The sequence below is a fragment of the Copidosoma floridanum genome, unplaced genomic scaffold, assembly GCF_036245765.1.
Source record: "Copidosoma floridanum isolate Cflo_tuat_1 unplaced genomic scaffold, Cflo_Japanese_pri ptg000027l, whole genome shotgun sequence".
In the NCBI taxonomy this organism is placed as follows: domain Eukaryota; kingdom Metazoa; phylum Arthropoda; class Insecta; order Hymenoptera; family Encyrtidae; genus Copidosoma; species Copidosoma floridanum.
In genome coordinates this window covers 8,323,619-8,345,780 of record NW_028321904.1, presented here as the reverse complement: position 1 = coordinate 8,345,780, position 22,162 = coordinate 8,323,619, and the positions used below count along the sequence as shown (strand labels likewise).

The following is a 22,162-nucleotide window of genomic DNA, read 5'->3' as shown; positions in this document are numbered from 1 at the left end:
TGTGCATGGGCAGAAAATGGGCTCACGGGCGAAAAATAGCACTTTACGCCCTCGGTAAAAAAAATACACGACTTACTCGCAAACTGGAGTAATGTTGTTTTAGTAGTAAGTGCACCAAAAATTTTTAATTTGCCTTGAAACACAGTAATCACATCAGAAGTCACTGACCAAATAGCGGAATAGTACGTGCTTGCATTCTGCAGATTCTAGACTATATGACTATAAGTATGAAAAAACAAAAGACAACTAACGCTCGTACAGCAGACCGCAAAAAGTTAACAACGTATAATTATATGATCCATTAAGTCAACACATTGCATGTATGGTAATTGGTGGTATGGGGCGGCATAGGCGTGGTAAATCTAAAAACAATACACGGTGGTGCAGTAGACCGCCAAACGTAAACAACTGTAGTTATGTTGTGTATCATATCAATTCATTGCATGCATAGTAATTCGCAATGTATGCTTAAAAAATCAGAAGACAACACACATCTATGCAGCAGACCGCCAAACGTAAATAACTATATTTCTATTGTGTAAAACAAATTCATGGCATGTCAAATGATTCGTGTATTAGAAATTTTATAAGCTGCTCATCCGTACTGTACTATATACAATTTTAAATGACAACTCTAAGACAGAAAGCACAGAAAATAATTTTTTTTCAAGTATTTAACAATTAAAAACACATTTTTCTATGCTCCGGAAGATTGCACGAAGACTTTGAAAAAAAATTAAAACAGTAATTTAGGCATGAGCTCAATTTTTTTATTTTTTGGTAATGAAATATCTACAAATTTAAAGCGCTTTTTTTTTTTTTTAAACACACTGCAATTTTTATTGTAAGTCATAACAACAAGAAGGGAAAAAATTGAAAGATGAAATTTTAAATTTAATACTTAAAAAAAAAACGTTCTGTGAACCAAATTAATTAACGAAGTGTTGGTTTTTTTGTCGTAAACCTACAACGTACAAAAATTTTCCAGAGATGTGTTTTCAAAAAAAATTTTCTTCATTCCAGTAAACTTTACCTCGAACTTTTTTAATTTTTGTACAATCATTCATATTTGTGAACTTGCAACTGGAGTTTTGTAAAAAAAAGTACCTACGTTACAAGTAAATCCGTATTTTACAGACGTGACATTTGTTAAAAATAATTATATAGTTTTTAATTCGAAACGTTTCAAGGCAAATTAAAAATTTTGGTGCACTTACTACTAAAACAACATTGCTCCAGTTTGCGAGTAATTTATGCTTCAGGAAGCTTTGTAGTAATTTGTAGACAGTAACTACGGCTAAAATTTGTAAAACGTAAATATGAATTAATACGTTCAAAATTAATTGTCAACGTAATTTTTGTAACCATCAATTCTTTGTAATAAATATTTTACTGTGGTAGCCGTAAAGAAAAAAAAAGAAAAAAAAAAAAAAAAAGAAAAAAAATTACCGCACCTGCGATTCGAAGATATGACCAGCCAAAACATAAACTATGTAGCCCACTCGGCTACCGCACTTTACAGCGGAGGTGGTATGAATGTTATATATAAGCTGTGAAGCAGGCTTGGGTTAACCATATATATACTACAGGAAGAGGGAAAGTAGGAGTAGTGAAACTGGGGTAGAGATTCTTTCGAGCTGTACTATACTTGCACCAGCCTATAGCTTGCGAGCCTCTAGAGTGCTGAACTCTACTTTGAGGGGAATACCGTCCCGTCTAGCATCACTGATTAGAACGCATACACGGAAATATTAATGAAAAGGTCAACTTAAACAAATTAACAGCTACTAATCACGAAGAAATAAATCAAGACAGAAATATACAGTTAACATTTTTCCTCCCTTTACAAATTAGTAATTATTATTATTTTTTATTTATACGTAGTTTTAAATTTATTGAGTTTACGGGTAGGGGGATAAAATAGACTATACGCTATTTTAACTTCAGCTACGCGTATTTCGCCATCATTTTTAAATATAGCTATAAATTACAGCTGTGATCTTTTTACAAATTTTTAATAAAAATTAGTTTAAAATCAGATTTTTTCAACATATATCGATCAGAAACGACGGTATCGTCCGTGTGATAACAGTAAAACTGAGGGCCTAAAGTATTTTTAAACAATTTTTAAAAAACTTGAAATTGTATATGATTTCTTTTTTTTCTTTTTTCTACTTTTTGAAAAATACTTTAGGCCCCCAGTTTTACTGTTATCATACGGATGATACAACTTGTACTGAGCGATATATGTTGAAAAAATCTGTTTTAAACTAATTTTTATTCATTATTTGTGAAAAATTTTCAGCTGTAGTTTATAGCTATATTTATAGCTGAATTATATATTATTATAGCTGTTTCATAGGTAGTTATAGCTATGATTATAGCTATAAATTATAGGCATATTAATAGCTATAAATTTTTGACTGAGATAAACGATATTAAACCATTTTTTACAAGGTAATGATGTTAGTAAGTATTCCCGTTAGCAACGATGCCAAAAAAAATCCGCAAAATATTGGGCTATTTTCCACTTATTTCTTGAACACTTAGACTGTAAATCGTAATAAGTAAGACGTACAGCACTAGATAAAGAGCCAAAAAGGAAGTGATTTGTGGTCAGAGCTTCTTTGTCGTTATAATCCTGGGAGACATGAGTTAAAGGTCGACAATTAATTGAATGCTCTAGCTCAGCCAATAAGGTTATTGGCGTTTCCTCGCTTAGAGCTTGTTCCCTTAAAATTACCATCAGAGTTTCTTTTACATTTCTTATTAATCTCTCCCAAACGCATCCCATGTGTGAGGCGGTTGGTGGGTTAAATTTCCAACAAAACTTATTTTTGAAAGCAAATTCTGATTTAACCTTTTTGTTCAAAGACGCAACGGCTTCTTTTCATAACCTTTAAAATTAGTCCCGTTATCACTAAAAATTACTTGCGGAAAATCCCTTCTCGCCACCAACCTTTGAATTGACATGATTGTTGAGTCTGTGCTTAAGGGCATTCAGTATGTCATCTAAAATTTCTACCTTACCGACTTACCTGTTGTAAGAAATTATCGTTAATAACTAATTGTATAACTATTTAAACCCAAAATGATGAGAAGAGCCCCCAAGCCGGTACTTTGAAGAATCAATCAACCCTAAAATTAATACAATTGGTTGCGATCTAAGAGAGAAAAGTTACTTTTCGTGATCATAAAAGAGTGGGTCACTGTACACAATTTGAAATGTAACTTTTCTCTCTTAGTTCGCAACAAATTGTATTGAATTTAGGCTTGATTGATTCATCAAAGTACCAGCTTGGGGGCTCTTATCATCATTTTGGGTTTAAATAGTTATATAATTAGTTATTAACAATAATTTATTATTATTGAAAGTCGGTAAAGTAGAAATTTTAGATGATATACTGAATACCCTTAAGCTATGTTCTAACTCAACATAAATTGCTCTAACGGTTAAACACGTAAATAATACGCCCCAGCGTTTTTCGCGTCTACGACCGATCTTCACCCTAATCGGTCCAAAATAATCAAGACCACATAATATAAAGGGGCGATGATGGTGACCAACACAAAATTTAGGGACATTAGCCATTTTCAAATTTGGAGGATGGGCTTTCAAAATTCTGCAGATGGTACATTTATTCAAAATGTCTTTCAAAGTTTTCCGAATTTTAAAAATCCAGAATTTTCATCTTAATTCGTTAAATACGGTTTTGGTACCTTAATGAAAAAACTTTTCATGGTAATGCTTGATTATTAAACGAATTACCGTATGATTACCATTTAAAATCACAGGCACATACGTAACTTCTTTCCCTGGTATAAGTTGAACCCAACCATTTACGTGTAAAAGATTTTGATCATCTAAAAATGAGTTTCATTGCAACCAACGGCTTTCTCGCGGTAAATTCTTCTTACTTTTAAGAAGATCAATTTTCTCTTTAAAAGACTTAGATTGAATAAATTTCAACCATCAAGGTTGTTTTGATTAATTTTGTCCAAGAAAAAAATCTTTAAAAATCTGGCAGATAAATAGGATTTTCAGGGATTGGAATTTCAACAGAGTGATTTCGAGCGCAAACTACCTTTTTTTGCTTGTACACTAGAATCTTTACGAAAGTCTAATTTTTTAAATGGCCAAAATTTTTTTTGTTCATAAAGTAATTGAGGTCCGACAAACCACCGACTATTACTACTTAAAATTTCCGAATTTAATCTAGTTACATCATCTGTAGGATTTTTAACTGCAGGAACCCATCTCTATTCCAAGGATTCAGTTTTTTTTCCGAAATGTTACTCATACAAAAATGTCTATTATGAGTGGGCCGTTAATTTTCCAATTTAATACTATCTGAGAATCCGACCAAAACACACGACGAGTTCTGCAAAACGAGTGCTCTCGCATGATTAAATCAGTAAATTCTACTGCTAAAGTAGCTGCCTGAAATTCCAAACGGGGAACTGTTATTGCCTTCACAGGAGCGACTCGGCTTTTTAAGGCTATAAAAGAGGTGTGAAAATTGCCGTTTTTAAGAATAAACCTCCAGTAGGCTGCAGCAGAGAAAGCTTGAGTGCTCGCATCATAAAAAATATGCAACTCAGTGGATACAAATTTGCTATTCTTGAGTTTATAGCATCTCTGTATTTTACAGGAATCAATAGTTTCAATATTTTTAAGCCATTGTAACCAAAGTTCATTTTCATCTTTTTCTAAAGATTGACCCCATTTTACACCACTTTGACAAACTTTTTGCATCAAAATACGTGAATTTATTGTTATGGGGGCAAGAAAACCAAGGGGATCAAAAACTGAAATAATTAGTAGTATTTTCATGTAGTATTATCAGTTTCTTGTGGTATTATCATGTAAGTGCTGATGTGTCTTCCACCCCTCGCACAACATATTTACAAATCTTACGTGAACAATGAGAAAAGTGAAGATCTCAATCAATCAACTCATGCATTTATGTTCAGGCTTCCGTATAACCTATTTTCCAAGATAGAGTCAAAGAAGTAAAAAAATCAATAGTACGAATATGTATGGTTGCAACTGTGTTACATTGAGTATGTTTTTACTAACGCAGTTTTTTCCAGAGTGTCACAAATTAAATGCTTATATTATGCTGATTACACTGTCCAAAGTAAAAATACTCATGTAACAAAATAAATGAGTTATTTCAACTAAAACCCTGTATGAAGAAACCAGAAAATTATTGATAATGTACATTACATCTGTTGGATTGGAAAGTTTTTGCTTATCAAATTTGTACAATATGAGCGAGTTTCGTTGCATAGCTTATGTTGTAAAGACGCAAGCTAAATAATTTCTCACGACTTTTTTTTGTAATAATATGTAATATTTTGTAATTAGAATAAACATGACGTTATTTTCAGGGCATGAAGTGCAGACAAGCAAAAGGATTTGTTGGATTCCAAAGATTTAAAATTTGATAGTAAGTTAGTATAACAATAAGTTTGTCTCCTACTGCTTTGAGAAGTTCTCAGCTGAAAATTGTGATACCAGATGTAGCCAAATAATTCTTTTAAAAAAAAAGTCTTCTGAAATAATAGCCATAGATTCCATGGTATGTGTTCCACGGTACACCAAAAAATTGATATTCTTAACTTTGAACTGTTGAATGAACCATCTAAGAAAGTAATCGGGGTTACCTTAAATTTATATTTATTATAAAATCTGAGCTATAGCAATCATTTTTTCATAATTGTTAAATAGCAAATAACTTTTTTGTTCTCTCAAAATTTGCTGTTATAAATATTAATCAATGTTAATAAACGCACATATATAATTTTTACAGAGCGCATATATTCACACGAAACTGAGCAATCTCTAGTCAAAGAGGTCTCTGTGTAGAGCCAATAACTGGGATTTGAAGCTAAAGGTTTCTAGAAAAATCCCTCGACGATGCCTCCGTATGTTTCTGAACAAACAAATCAGGTGTGTTTAAATTTAATGGAATGTCTTTATTTTAATATATGGTTCCAGAAAATATATTGAAAAGCTACCTCCAGAGATCCCACATCAGAATAATTATAAAACCTTCCTACCATACCAGTCTGGTTCTTTTTTAGATGCATCAACAATAAACAACAAACCACAATCAGATACGTGTATGTATCTGTCCGATTAACTAAAATCAACGATAACATGATGATGCTTCCGAATGAACTTTTTGGACGGCTTTTTTGAAAAATGCTTGAGAAAATTTTCGTTTTACTTTTATACTTATATTATAAGAGAATAATGCAACTCTTTAAATGATATTTAGCTCTTACAAATGCATCATATTTAGAAAATTTTAAACGGGTAACCGTACCGAACTGCATCATATTTGATTATCTGCCCAAAGTGGAAAGAACACCCGTAGACTTGAGCAAACTTTTTTTTTATCCATCAAAGACCAAGTAATTGGAACTATCTTGGTAAAAAAAGGCACTTGTCAACAACGTTAATTTTATACGTCTCACCTTTTCTTCCTTACACTCAGCCATGATAGTCAACAACTGAGACGCTGTACTTCTGTGCAACTTGAGGTGAGTTTTATAAATTCCGCGAAGGAAAATTCAAATCTTCTTAAATTTTCTGACGGAATTTTCTTCATACCATAAAACAGTACACTGATTGTCTTTGGTACTTGAATTCTTTTCAGCTGGAATCAGAACCGTTGTCATTTGTCTTTTATTTCCGTCAAATAAATACATCATACTGTTGTTATCAGTCATCAAACTTCCAGACAAGTAAGGAGTATTGTTTGTATCCTTCATCTTGCCAACACGGAAATTCTTTTTCTTAAACTTACTTTAGAGTCTTCTTACTTGACGTTCTACAGATAAAAACTTCATTACTGCAGAAACTTTAGTAGTACTTGAATTAAACGTCAGTTTTATAAAAATCATATCAAAGTTACTCAGATTAATATTAATTTTATAAAAAGTACACATCACTCATTTGAAGCTTATTCTATGGTATATTTTATAAGCATCTGTAACACCGAGGGTAGAAGCTACTTCATCAATCTGACGTTTTATCGCGTTGACTTCGAGCTGATCGAGATCAATAGTACACTTACGTTTAGCTGTCAATATAAATTTAATTTGATGTGTATCTGGATCGTTAGTTGTTTTCCCTCTTCCAGGATAACTAGGATAACATTTAACACAGATATAGTACCTGTACCCAAAAACATGTTACGTTCACATGAAGAATGGTTTTTCATAAATAAAAGAAAATCTGGTAAATCATAGTTGCAAAGCTTAAAGTAACAAAACTTACAAGTGCTCCTCACACCTATAATACTTACTTTCTGAAAAAAATTTAGTAGAATTGAAAACGTAACAGACAGAAAAATGAGTTTTTCAAAAAAAATGCTGTCTTAGCGCTTTTAAAAAAAAAATTTTCTTTATGTACTTTACGGAAAATAATACATTTTTCACGTGTCAGAAGCGATTAGAAAAATACGCAGCCTTGGACGTCATGAACACTATTAAAAGGGTGTATGGTTTTCTTAACAATATCTAAGAATATCTATTTTCTTCGCACTTACTTGGCTATATACTCTACGGTGGGAATAAAACTGACATGCAGAGTGTTTGTAACGGAGCTGTCATGTATTATCCAGTTACAAGAAATACTCAAGTTTCAAGTTTCGAAGGAAAAGCTTGCTATGTAAGTATGCACCAAACTAGGGAGGGGTGATACACCTACACCATTTTTCATCATGCTTTCTAATATGGCTGTACCGTCTTGTAGGGTGCAGTAATTTATATTTATTAGTTTTAAAGTTCATCTTAAAGCAAAATGCAATGACAATACCAATCGATGAATAATGTAGCAAATGAGGCGATTGTCGTTGCTCAAAAGTTTATAAGGTCGCTAATCACAAATACCACGTTAGCGAGTGTCTTTGGATTACCTAGAGGCCATGTAGATAGTATCTACGCCATCACCTGGAGTTGCAGGACAATACCCGACATAGGTACTTTCTCGTGGATTTTTGGAGTAGCTAATTACGAATACCACGCGACCAAGTGTCTCCGAGGTACTTGGAGCTCAGAGTGGACAGTATCTACGTAATGTACTGGAGTTGTAAAACGATGCCAGATATAGGTAATATCTTGGGGGTTTTGGAAACGCCAATCACAAATACCTCGTCATCAAATGTCTCTGAATCATCTATAGCCCATACCAGGGTAGACAGTATCTACGTCATCTCCTAGGGTTGCAGAACAATACCAGATACAGATAATTTCTCGTGAGGTTTGTAAGGTAGCTGATCACGAATACCACGGCACCGAGTGTCTTTGGGGTACCTGGAGCCCAGGAAAGATAGTATCCATGCCATCTCCTGGAGATACAGGACAATGGCCGATATATGTACTTTAGTTTAGGGTTTTGAGTTTGCTGATTACAAATACCACACCTGTGAGTATTTTAGGTGTCAAATTATAAGTGTCTCTGTTGTTTCACTTTTTTTCGTCGTGCGATCAATCGGAGCAACTGTCTTATTTTTTTTTTATACGCTGACATCTAGGAATTACTATAAAAACAGAAAAGCAGTTTACAGATATAGTTTATTGAACACATTATACCAGTCTTCATTCACCCCTGACATTATGTTTAAGTAAGTTTTTACGTGGTATTTAGTCTTTTTAGCCTTTTAACCATTACGTGTGATTATTTAGTGATAAAATATTTTTTTCTTATTGAAGTAAAGCTTTTCGTACATTACTGTACTTGTAATTCAATTTCTTTATTACTGTCTAGTAACATGCATTTACGGTAGAAGACAGTAAAACTTAACATTTTGAATTCTACTCATTTTTTAAGAGTAGTAGTTTCGCACACCTGTTTTTAATATTTTTCTGCATTACATTATTTTCTTTAATTTCTTTTATAGGATGGTATTACTTCATCTCATTTCAGGTGGCGTTGTTCTAACCTTCGACCCCCTATTTCAAAGTCCTTCCTTTCTACCCAAAACGTCCGATCTAATTCAAGTCTTGTGCCATTCAAAAGTATATTATACTGCAATTTTTTAGGTAAACTTCGTTTTCATATGATTGAGTTAATTTATCTCTCGTTCATTTTCAGAAAGAACTGTTGTCCGTCATTGACAGCCACGTCTGCGTTAGCACAATAATACGTCAAGATATTTGAAATTGTATGCGTGTATAATCAGTGATAACTAAAACACCTATTTGTCCGAATAATTTTCAAACGCCTTAAATAATCAAAGCTTAATATTTACGGATTTTAATAAAGAAATACGTACGCAAATTTACCAGAAGAATTTTTTGACGTTTGTTAATCTAGTAAGTGGATTTCCAATACTGCTTCAGTGCCAATCAAGTATCACCGAGGTACCGTCGCTTCTGTGCCACCCAAGTGCCACTAAAGTGCCATTATTTCATGGCAAAAAGTACCGTTTAAATGTCGCCTAAGTACCGCCTCTATTCAATTTTAGTACCACGACGCAAGTGCCCCCCAAGTCCTGTCGAAGTACCGCTGAAGTGCCGATCAAGAACTGCCGAGGTACCGCCGCTTCTATGCTACCAAATTGCCACTGAAGAGTAATTATTTCAGTACCACTTAAGTACTGCCCAAGTACCGCCTTAGTACCACGACACAAGTGCTGCCCAAGTCTCATTGAAGTACCGCTCAAGTGCTGCTCAAGTGCTGCTCAAGTGCCGTCGAATTACCGTATGAGTCCCGGCACACAAGTGCCGCCCAAGTCCCGTCGAAGTACCGATCAAGTTCTGAAGCTAACCAGAGTAGAGCTACAGCAGGAGTGTAGGGCAAGACTTATTTCTCCTGTAAATACTAACGCAAGCGCCTATCCCCACACAACCCAGGGCACTTACTAACTGCTTAAATTATTAATAAAACAAACATAATAACGCAAGCGCCTAACCCCACACAACCCGGGGCGCTTACTGGCTGATTTAATTATTTATGATTAATAAAATAATAACGCAAGCGCCTATCTCCACATAACCTTGGGCGCTTACTCATCGCTTTGATTATTCATAATAAATAAAATAATAACGCAAGCACCCCAGAACGTGTTAGGATTTACGCTTGCGTTATTATTTTACGTATTATAAATAATCAAGGCAACCAGTAAGCGCCCCGGATTGTGTGGGGATAGGCGCTTACGTTATTATTTTTTTAATCATAAATAAATAAAGCAAACGGCAAGTGCCCTGGGTTTTGTGGGGATAGACGATTGCGTTAGTATTTTATTAATTATAAATAATTAAAGCAGCTAGTAACCGCCCCAGATTATGTGGGGATAGGCGCTTGCGTTATTATTTTCTTAATCATACGTAATTAAAGCTGCCAATAAGCGCCCCAGATTGTGTGGGGATAGGCGCTTGCCTTATTATTTTATTAATCATAAATAAATAAAGCGACCAGTAAGTGCCCTGGGTTGTGTGGAGATAGGCGCTTGCGTTATTATTCACAGGAGAAATAAGTCCCCCCCTACACTCCTGCTGTAGCTCTACTCTGATAGGCTTCGAAACTTTTCCAACGGAAAGTTCCGACAGCGGTGGGGGTATGCGAAGATCCTCTTTGCCAACACTGTCACTCAGTATTGACAACGAGCATATTTCAGGTAGCGCCGCCAATGCCGGAGCTTAGTACCAATTTTTCCAGCAAAAAAGCATTGGATCTTATGGGAACGGTTTTATTTTAATCAACTACAATATTATTTTCATGTGATTTTTTATGGAACTGGTACTTCTTACACGACATTGGAATAGTTAATTGGGAAAAAATTATTTAAGAGAAAATAAATCGGTAGAAGAACAAGAAAACTAGAATCACGGGGCTCTTTAAGTACACAGCACGTATTGATAACACCTATATGTATGGCAGGTCTGATGAGCTGACTAACCTTGCCTGGCTATTATGTGACTAATCTCGACTATGTAACGAAGAGAATGTAGTAATCACTCCAAAATAATTTGAATTCGATAAAGTATACCAATGTAGTACAAGAAGTATCGATCCCTTAAATTACTACATGAAAATAGAATGGTAATCAATTAAAATAGTACCGTTCCCATAAGATTCAATGCTTTTATGCTGGCAAAGTACTGAGCTCCGATATTGGCAGCACCACCTGAGATGTGCTCGTAGTCAATTAGAGTCTGATAATGAGTCACAAAAGTTTCTTCTAGGTACTACTTTTTTTAATGTTTTTATGATATTTATGACAAAAACAAAATAATAAAAAATCATAAATAATCACACTCATTAAACTTTATTACAGTCTCAAATTTGGACTTGATGAAACTGATTATTTATTAGTATTTTATAAAATATGTTTTCGTTACAAACTCACAAAAAAAATTTCTGCTTGAGTAAGAATAATTATTATAAACATAACACACTATTCAGTTATACACACACTACACTTGTGCGCTAGTACACAATTTTATAGAATTGATATTGATCCTACAAGCAGGAAGGTTACGGTTAACCATCTAGTCGCATGAATTTTGACGTGGAAAATGTTTGAAGTAAGAGAGAAACGTTACATTAGCATTCTCTGCAAGTCTTGAGGTGAATATATATTTACATATTGCAAAATAAAAAAATTAATTTTCGAACGCAATATGGTGTAGCTAGGCCTCATACTATATGTACTTTCAAATACATAGCGTATAGCTCCTGTGCAAACTTCGCTTACTCGGTAACATTGGAAAGAAATTAACCAATCCCCATAAGATATTTTCACTTCTGACGTCATCATACAAAATGGCGAGGGCTGGGGGATAGAGTTTAAATACACACAGTAAGTTTAATCGTGACTATAAAATTTATTGAGATATTCCAGTAACTTAATTTGATTACAAAAACTTCTCCTTTTCACGAGCTATCGAATGGGTATCAGATATACGGCGATTTTTCTTTATAAATACGTGAAATCAATAGATACCTACCTGAAAAAAAATGTCTGAATTCTATGTAGAATTACTTCTGTAGAACTTTCAGGAAAGCCATATGGCATTACACATGGTTTTACATATGGCATTACATAAAGGGTTTTAGCTTGGTAATGCCATATGTAATTCCATATGGAAAAACATATGGAATTACTAATTGGAAAAAAAAAAATTTCCATCATTTAGAAATAACTGCAAAATACCACAATCAGTTATTTGCAGTTAACTACTTGTCTTACCATAGGAATGATAACTCCAAAACAAGGGGGTTCAGTCAATTTTACTTTTATAGAAAAAAATTTTATTTTCTTATTTTTTTTTTTTATTCCTGAAATATAACTTGAATCCTATTGTTTTCAAGTTATCATCCAGATGGTAACACTAGACGTTTACAGTAAATATCGCATTACAGTATTCTGCAGTTATTTCTAGATGACAAAATTTTTTCCTTCTTCCAATTTGTAATTCTATATGTTTTTTCAAATGGAATTAAATATGGCATTACCAAGCTAAAACCTCTTATGTAATGCCATACGTAAAACCATATGTAATGCCACATGGCTTTCCTGAAAGTATTACAGAAGTAATCACACATGGAATTCCGTCTTTCTTTTTCAAGTGAGTAAAGTTGTCGTGTGTAAAAAGTAAAGCCGGAAAACATTTTTTTAGACCCTTTACGAGCATCTGATTGCACCTTTTTTGCAATACAGCAACAATCGATATTTGCTTATTAATTAACAAATTTTACTGCATGAAATGTCAAGTAAATAGCCCAAAACTCAGCTCAACTAAAAAGTGTGGATTGATTGGTGAGAGTGCGAGTTACTTCTATACCTATATATACTTACAGTCTCAGAGAGCAGCCGATGCGATTGACGCAGGCTGAGACCATATAATATGTATCGAAGTAACTCGCCTTCTAACCAAACAATTCACACTTTTCACTTGAGCTGAGTTTTGGGGGCTATTTACGTGATGTTATGTCATGCAGTAAAATTTTTTGATTTATAATCAAATATCCATTGTTGCTATATTGCAAAACAGGTGCGATCAGATGATTATAAAAGGGTTTTAAAAAATGTTTTCTGGCTATACTTTTTGCCCGTAAAAACTTTATTTATCGATTTCATTTATTTGTAAAGAAAAAATGCCGTATATCTAATACCCATTCGATATAGCTCGAAGAAAGGAAAAGTTTTTGTAATCAAATCGAGTAACTGGAATATCTCAATAAATTTTATAGTTACGATTAAGCTTATTGTGTGAATTTAAACTTTGTCCCCCAGCCCTCATCACTTTGCATGACGTCAGAAATAAAAATACCTTACGGGCATGGTGTAAAAAATACATAAGGTGGGCTCTTCAGCCACCGAAATAATCAGCCAATCCGAAGGCTTAGAACAAGCGACCCTCAATATTGGATTTTCCACCAATGAGCGTAGAGAGCGCGTTGTTTAACTACTGCTACACATAAACAAGAGTAGAGGGTAAAAAATTTCTTTAATAAATAATATGTTTAAAATTTGTTAGGTGCACTGTTTATATGTATAAATATAATTCTATAAAATCGTCTAATTATTTGTAAAATACACAAAGAATCCAGATTATTAAATATTTCAATAAACAAATTTTACAATTTTTTTTTACTTTATATGAGAATTTAACATCAGAAGTCAGTTTTTTTGTCATCTCTGGCATTCTAATTTACGTTATTGTACGTACAAAGCTCTTAATTTAACACTACTTTTCGAGGTGAGTTGTATTTATTTTCAGCATTAAAGTGTAAGTAGTTAATCAACGCGCTCTCAACGCTGATTGGTGGAAAATCCAACATGGAAGGCCGCTAGTTTCAAGCCTCCTGATTGGCTGATCGGTTCGGTGTCTGAAGAGCCCACCTTCAGTATGTATTACACCTTGCTAATGACCATAATGTTATTACAATTTTTGTACTATTTATCACTACATAAGGTGGGCTCTTCAGCCACTGAACCGATCAAACGTTCGGGAGGCTTGGAACAAGAGACCTTTCATGTTGGATTTTCCACCAATGAGCGTTGAGAGCGGGTTAGTTAAATACTTACACTTTAATGCTGAAAATAAATACAACTCACCTCGAAAATTAGTGTTAAATCAAGAGCTTTGTACGTATGATAACGTAAATTAGATTGCCAGAGATGAACAAAAAAACTGACTTCTGATGTTAAATTCTCATATAAAGTGAAAACAAATTTGTAAAATTTGTTTATTTAAATATTTAATAAACTGGATTGTTTGTGTATTTTACAAAAAATTAGATGATAATATAGAATTATATTTATACATATAAACAGTGCACCTAACATATTTTAAACATATTATTTATCGAGGAAATTTTTTACCCTCTACTCTTGTTTATGTGTAGCAGCAGTTAAACAACGCGCTCTCTACGCTCATTGGTGGAAAATCCAATATGGAAGGTCGCTTGATCCAAGCCTTCGGATTGGCTGATTATTTCAGTGGCTGAAGGGCGCACCTTGTGTATTTTTTACACCATGCCAGAGATTAGTAGGGAGATTGCTGACTGCCATGCTACGGAGTGTGCCCACTTTTTTCCAGTGGTTCGAGCGCCCCGCCGCGGCCAAGCGGCCGTACCAGGCGCACATTTTTTTTTTTATTTGAGAAGCACGGTAGGGGTATGAGAAGAGTGGATTCGCGTGGAAATGTCCATATAGGCGCACATTTTGGAGACGCGTGGAAGGGGTATACCGAATGTGCGCCTACGAGGAGAGGAGTGGAAATATCGGCTATATAGCTGTATATATCTGAACGCACAGCCAAAGCAAGCGACGACACGAGTTTTGCTTTTTTGAGAGTCTTTGGACTCTGCAACTGAGTACATGCTATGTATATATTTAACTGACTTGCTCTCGCTCTGGCTTCAATGTTATCCATAAATCTTATTTAATTAAATCGTGGAACTAAATGCTCATTAATTATATACACATAATTTTGATTTCAATACATTATGTTTTAACTCTCCCGTACTCTTAAAATTTCCAAATCCATTTATGTTTTCAAAAAATTAACCACTAATTTATTAATTTCACACATCCTAACTTCTGTAAACTGTAGGACAAGCTCCGGAGGATATCCATGAACATATGTGACTTCGAAAGGATTACATCCCGTCCTTCGGATAGCTAAGATGGATAAGGCTTATGCCCCTACATAGATTGTTTTGCACTTAAGGGTTCAAATCCACTTTATGGTAGATATTTTTTTTTTTTTTTATTCAATGTATCATTTTGTCTTCATTTCTTTTATTTATGTTTCGTTAAAATATATATATGTAGTCACCATTTTTTTTCGGATACATCAAAACAAATTAAATTAATATTGATACTTTGATACAAGGCAATTCTATAATTTTATAATACTAAAATAACTTTTAAGGATTTTAATATAATTTGTGTATTTTAAAACTTCTAAGAAATTGTGAACATCCTATTTACGACAAAAAAAGCCGAAGGCAGAAGAAAACTCATTCTTTTACTACGATTATTTCAAATATGATCATTACCAGTAAAGTTCAACTTACATCCAATTATACGTGAATATTTAACTACGTACATATATTATATTTTTGAGCTTATATTTACATCCCTTATCAAAACCTTGTGGTTGTTGCATTGACAAAATTCGTACTACATATATATATGTACAAACATAAAAGTAGATTCTTTAGTCTTTATAAATAGTGCGTATTTTAGATTAAAGAGTCTTACGGAGACTGAACGAAGCTTTTTTTATTCAACACATACTAGTTTCAACCACTTGTAACTCAGAGTATGGTTTAAAAAAAAAAATTGTATTCTGTGTAAACAATTAATCTTTTTACCTATAACCAATTGTTATTGTAATTTTTCAGAAATAGTTACCAAAATTTTTGACAGTGCGTAAATCATATACAGTTAACAAAAATTTTTTTTCCTCTGTTTTGAAGGTGGCACTATATATATTGTTATAGATGAATAACTATACAAAACATTAAAATTTCACAATTGACATTGCTCTTTTAAGTAACTATCGCAATCGATCAATTAATTTTACATCGTATGCAACACACAATGATTCGCATAATTTTATTCGATTGTTTGTAGTTGATAAGATAAACTATCAAAAAACGCCTCTTGCCACACAACGCAAGGCAGCTAATATTTTTTTTTATAGTTATATTAGCACGGTCGTATTATTGGTATTTTCAACCACGTGACACAGGTTGCTTTTATTAAAAAGTTCGCGGAACTCTCACGACGAGTAGCTTAACTTTAAAATCTTTAAAATGCCTTTTTCATAGCTCTACATATTAATTATTGATAATCATAGCTGAATTAATTTATCATAAAGAAGTATGCACTTAACTACAATGATCAATAATAGTTTGAATACTTCACGATTTTAAGAATAAAATGGAAAACAAGAATAAATAATTGGTCGATTTTTTCAGAAAACTGCAGATTTTTGAAAGATTTTGCACTACAAATGTATATGTTGATACTATTTTGAGGAGGTTGTCGTGGTACAGTCAATTTCAAAATTGAATTTTCGTGTTAGAAATGTTTTTGTTGTGATTATTCTTAACAAAACAGGTAAATAATTTAAAAATTAGGTGTATGGAACAGAAAAATGCCCAGGAAAGTAAACACAAACGTTAAAACAACAAATTAACCTAACTTTCGCCTCGGACTGTACCACTATATAGGTATTCTAGTAACGTTGTAACTAAACTTTAAACTGATATATTTTAAAAACAGTGAAGCTAGGCTTCCTTAATTTTAGTATACTTATTTCAACTATAATAAACCCTAACATATTAATTTTTTAAAAGATTCTTAAGAAAATTTCAAAAGTTATGAGTAAAAACGTGCATTTTTCGACAAGTCCATCTAAAAGCATGTGTATAAGTGGCCAACTTCGCGATTTTATTTCTTTGAAACGGTAAAACTAGGCTCTTTGAAATTTTAACATGTTATTTATGATACTGAAACATACCTATACAAATTTTTTCAGAAATTTCTTAAAACAATGAAATATCACAACATCCCCGTAACTTAATCGAAGTTTTTGCTAGCAGAAATAGACCCAGACTCAGTTTTTACTAATATAGAAATTCGTAGTTAAAAAATTTTGTTAGTTCTCACAATTCCTGATTCTAAATAATTTATCACGTTAGCATAATAAAGAGTCTTCTCAGAGTAATAGGCGTAAAAGAGCCTTTTCAAACTGAATATAAGAAAGAGCCTTTAATTTTTATTTCTCCGATTTTAAGTTGGTACTACATTTATGTGTGTATGTATATAATTGATCTATAAAAATGTATACGTTACTACCTTAAAATAGAAGTAAACAAATTAGTTAAAAAGGCATTGATATCTCTTTGTTAAACTCCTCGTTTTGCTCTCAAGTATAGAATAAATGTGTGGATTCGTACAGGGGTACGAGACCAACCAAGAGCTGGGTGAGGAGCAAATAAGAACTCAAAAATGTCGAAGAATAATCTTGAGCGATGATTTGTTGGGCTTAATCATACCAATAGACGCCAACACCTCAGTGCGAGTGTACCTCTGTATAAAAAGGCTTTTTCTTTTAGTTTAAGATGACTTTATTCTGCCCGAAAATTTAAAAAGACTCTTTCTTGCACTCACCCGATTGTATCATTGTTAAAAGTATTACGATGCTCTTCCTGCATTCAATATAAATGATTAAAGTTCCTTTATAATCTACAGCCTAAAAATTTGTTTATTACAATTATCACGCTTAAAGGTAATTCACTTTTTTTTTTTTTTTTAACAAAATACTGCGGTATTATAAAAAATGTTCAGTCTCAAAATCTTGCCGAATAAATTTCATTACTTATTCATCGAACTGTTTCATTCATTATTGTTCTTCTGGCTGTCTAAATATAAATAAAAGTAGCACACCTTATTAAAGATTTGCAAACAATTTTAAAATATTTACAAAACTATTTTATATTGTGTTCATCAAATTCATTTACTGATTAAAATTTCAACATTAAGTAAATAGCAGTAAACGGGCGGCTTTTTTTGTCGTAAATAGGATGTTCACGCTTTTAGATGGACTTGTCGAAAAATGCACGTTTTTACTCATAACTTTTGAAATTTTCTTAAGAATCTTTTAAAAAATTAATATGTTAGGGTTTATTATAGTTGAAATAAGTATACTAAAATTAAGGAAGCCTAGCTTCACTGTTTTTAAAATATATCAGTTTAAAGTTTAGTTACAACGTTACTAGAATACCTATATAGTGGTACAGTCCGAGGCGAAAGTTAGGTTAATTTGTTGTTTTAACGTTTGTGTTTACTTTCCTGGGCATTTTTCTGTTCCATACACCTAATTTTTAAATTATTTACCTGTTTTGTTAAGAATAATCACAACAAAAACATTTCTAACACGAAAATTCAATTTTGAAATTGACTGTACCACGACAACCTCCTCAAAATAGTATCAACATATACATTTGTAGTGCAAAATCTTTCAAAAATCTGCAGTTTTCTGAAAAAATCGACCAATTATTTATTCTTGTTTTCCATTTTATTCTTAAAATCGTGAAGTATTCAAACTATTATTGATCATTGTAGTTAAGTGCATACTTCTTTATGATAAATTAATTCAGCTATGATTATCAATAATTAATATGTAGAGCTATGAAAAAGGCATTTTAAAGATTTTAAAGTTAAGCTACTCGTCGTGAGAGTTCCGCGAACTTTTTAATAAAAGCAACCTGTGTCACGTGGTTGAAAATACCAATAATACGACCGTGCTAATATAACTATAAAAAAAAATATTAGCTGCCTTGCGTTGTGTGGCAAGAGGCGTTTTTTGATAGTTTATCTTATCAACTACAAACAATCGAATAAAATTATGCGAATCATTGTGTGTTGCATACGATGTAAAATTAATTGATCGATTGCGATAGTTACTTAAAAGAGCAATGTCAATTGTGAAATTTTAATGTTTTGTATAGTTATTCATCTATAACAATATATATAGTGCCACCTTCAAAACAGAGGAAAAAAAATTTTTGTTAACTGTATATGATTTACGCACTGTCAAAAATTTTGGTAACTATTTCTGAAAAATTACAATAACAATTGGTTATAGGTAAAAAGATTAATTGTTTACACAGAATACAATTTTTTTTTTTAAACCATACTCTGAGTTACAAGTGGTTGAAACTAGTATGTGTTGAATAAAAAAAGCTTCGTTCAGTCTCTGTAAGACTCTTTAATCTAAAATACGCACTATTTATAAAGACTAAAGAATCTACTTTTATGTTTGTACATATATATATGTAGTACGAATTTTGTCAATGCAACAACCACAAGGTTTTGATAAGGGATGTAAATATAAGCTCAAAAATATAATATATGTACGTAGTTAAATATTCACGTATAATTGGATGTAAGTTGAACTTTACTGGTAATGATCATATTTGAAATAATCGTAGTAAAAGAATGAGTTTTCTTCTGCCTTCGGCTTTTTTTGTCGTAAATAGGATGTTCACAATTTCTTAGAAGTTTTAAAATACACAAATTATATTAAAATCCTTAAAAGTTATTTTAGTATTATAAAATTATAGAATTGCCTTGTATCAAAGTATCAATATTAATTTAATTTGTTTTGATGTATCCGAAAAAAAATGGTGACTACATATATATATTTTAACGAAACATAAATAAAAGAAATGAAGACAAAATGATACATTGAATAAAAAAAAAAAAAAATATCTACCATAAAGTGGATTTGAACCCTTAAGTGCAAAACAATCTATGTAGGGGCATAAGCCTTATCCATCTTAGCTATCCGAAGGACGGGATGTAATCCTTTCGAAGTCACATATGTTCATGGATATCCTCCGGAGCTTGTCCTACAGTTTACAGAAGTTAGGATGTGTGAAATTAATAAATTAGTGGTTAATTTTTTGAAAACATAAATGGATTTGGAAATTTTAAGAGTACGGGAGAGTTAAAACATAATGTATTGAAATCAAAATTATGTGTATATAATTAATGAGCATTTAGTTCCACGATTTAATTAAATAAGATTTATGGATAACATTGAAGCCAGAGCGAGAGCAAGTCAGTTAAATATATACATAGCATGTACTCAGTTGCAGAGTCCAAAGACTCTCAAAAAAGCAAAACTCGTGTCGTCGCTTGCTTTGGCTGTGCGTTCAGATATATACAGCTATATAGCCGATATTTCCACTCCTCTCCTCGTAGGCGCACATTCGGTATACCCCTTCCACGCGTCTCCAAAATGTGCGCCTATATGGACATTTCCACGCGAATCCACTCTTCTCATACCCCTACCGTGCTTCTCAAATAAAAAAAAAAATGTGCGCCTGGTACGGCCGCTTGGCCGCGGCGGGGCGCTCGAACCACTGGAAAAAAGTGGGCACACTCCGTAGCATGGCAGTCAGCAATCTCCCTACTAATCTCTGACCATGCTTATGGGTTACGTCACTAGAATCACCAATTACCAAAAGCATGTTAACATGCATATGCATATAGATATACAAATACACAGGCTAAGCTACACAGCATTGGCTTCAAAAATTAATTAATTTATTTTACAATATGTAAATATTTTCTCACCTCAAGGCTTCTAAAGAATGCTGATATAACTGTCTCTCATAGCACATCCAAAGTTTTGAGAATCGGACACCTGCACTTCTTACTCAACTGCGAGAGAATTGCGTAAAATAAGCACAAGCTGATTCTTAAAAAATATAATCTACTGTTATAGTCTCCATCTTACTTCAAACAATGATAAAATTATATCAAGATCAGACGGCCAGATAGTAACCCTCAGCCAGTAAAAATCGCATGCAATATTTGTTATTATCAAATTTTTAACTATTGCCAATGCATTTAGATTTCAAGTATGATTATAAACCAGTATGATAAATTGATTCCGTTTTGTCAAAGATACACGTATGTAAACATGGTAGTTTTCTTTACTTTACATCCATCTATGAAGTAGTGATCATTCTAATTGTATATTAAAATTGATACACAAGGTTAAAAATTTTTGCGGCATTCTAACCTTTGATAGAAAAGATTTGAAAAAAAAGTTCGGGTCCATAAAATTTGCTTCACAGAATCGTAACGAACATATTAAGCAGCAACTTATATTATGCAAACACTTAAGGATGTTAACTTCCAACTCTGTAAGATTATTGGCCATTGTATTGATACAATTACAAAACTGATTTCGTAAGTCTTTTGAGACAACGTTTAGTGATGTGGCTATGAAGAAGAATGACCTGCTTCTTAACATCCATACTAAATCATAGGCATATAAAAAAAATAGACGGCTCGTTCTTATGTACGGGGCTGAAGCACAAGTAGAAGGAGACACAACATCGAACGTGAACATCTGTCTCTGTTGCACATTGCCAAAAGTGGGAATGTGCGAGAGACAAATACTCACCTTAGATGTTGTGTGTCTCCTTCTACTTGTGCTCGTAGGTAGGCCCAGCCCAGATACGTATACTTCACTAGTTTGGGTTTATCAATAAGCAGTCTATCCTTTGTACGTCTATGTTCCTTCTAATGTGTCACTAAAATGGAGCACTGTAATGGGACCCTAATGACAGTATATAGCTCACTTTAAATCAGATGTAGGAAACATCTGGAATGTTTCATACTGTCTGAATCTGGAAAGCAATGTTTTGCAGACTATGTTTCTTATATGTCCATGTACTAAACATCCAATTATCCAATTCACAATAGTAACGTTGATCCGCAGGTCCAATGTGCAAGCAGCGTTGGTTGGGTTGGGCGGATTCAATATCGGAACTTTTTCCCTAGATAATATATATAGCTTTACGATCTAGGGAAAATGTTCCGTCGGTCAGATTGCACAGCAGTAAAGGGGCATTGCCACAGACACCTGAAAATGAAAAATTAAAATAATAATAACACAAGTGCCTATCACCCAATGACCCAGGGCGTTAACTGGCAACTCTATTGAATAATAAAGTATTAATTATTTACACAAGCACCTATGACCCGATGTCCCAGGGCACTTTCTGGTTGCTTTATTACATAATAAAGTATCAATTACTAACACAAGCACCTATTACCCAATGACCCGGGGCGCTAAGTGGCCACTCTATTAAATAATA

The 22,162-nt window shown here is 33.1% G+C and overlaps 1 protein-coding gene across 1 annotated transcript in view; it reads right to left on the bottom strand.

Annotated features, from left to right (window-relative positions):
* Pus10 (Pseudouridine synthase 10) overlaps positions 1 to 21,272 on the bottom strand; it is a 245,449-nt gene extending 224,177 nt beyond the window's left edge. Inside the window, exon 1 of the mRNA XM_089595730.1 lies at positions 21,079 to 21,272. Coding sequence (XP_089451856.1) covers positions 21,079 to 21,219 — 141 coding nt within the window. The 5' untranslated portion in view covers positions 21,220 to 21,272. The remainder of the gene's footprint in view (positions 1 to 21,078) is intronic.
* Between the last annotated feature and the right edge of the window lie 890 nt (positions 21,273 to 22,162).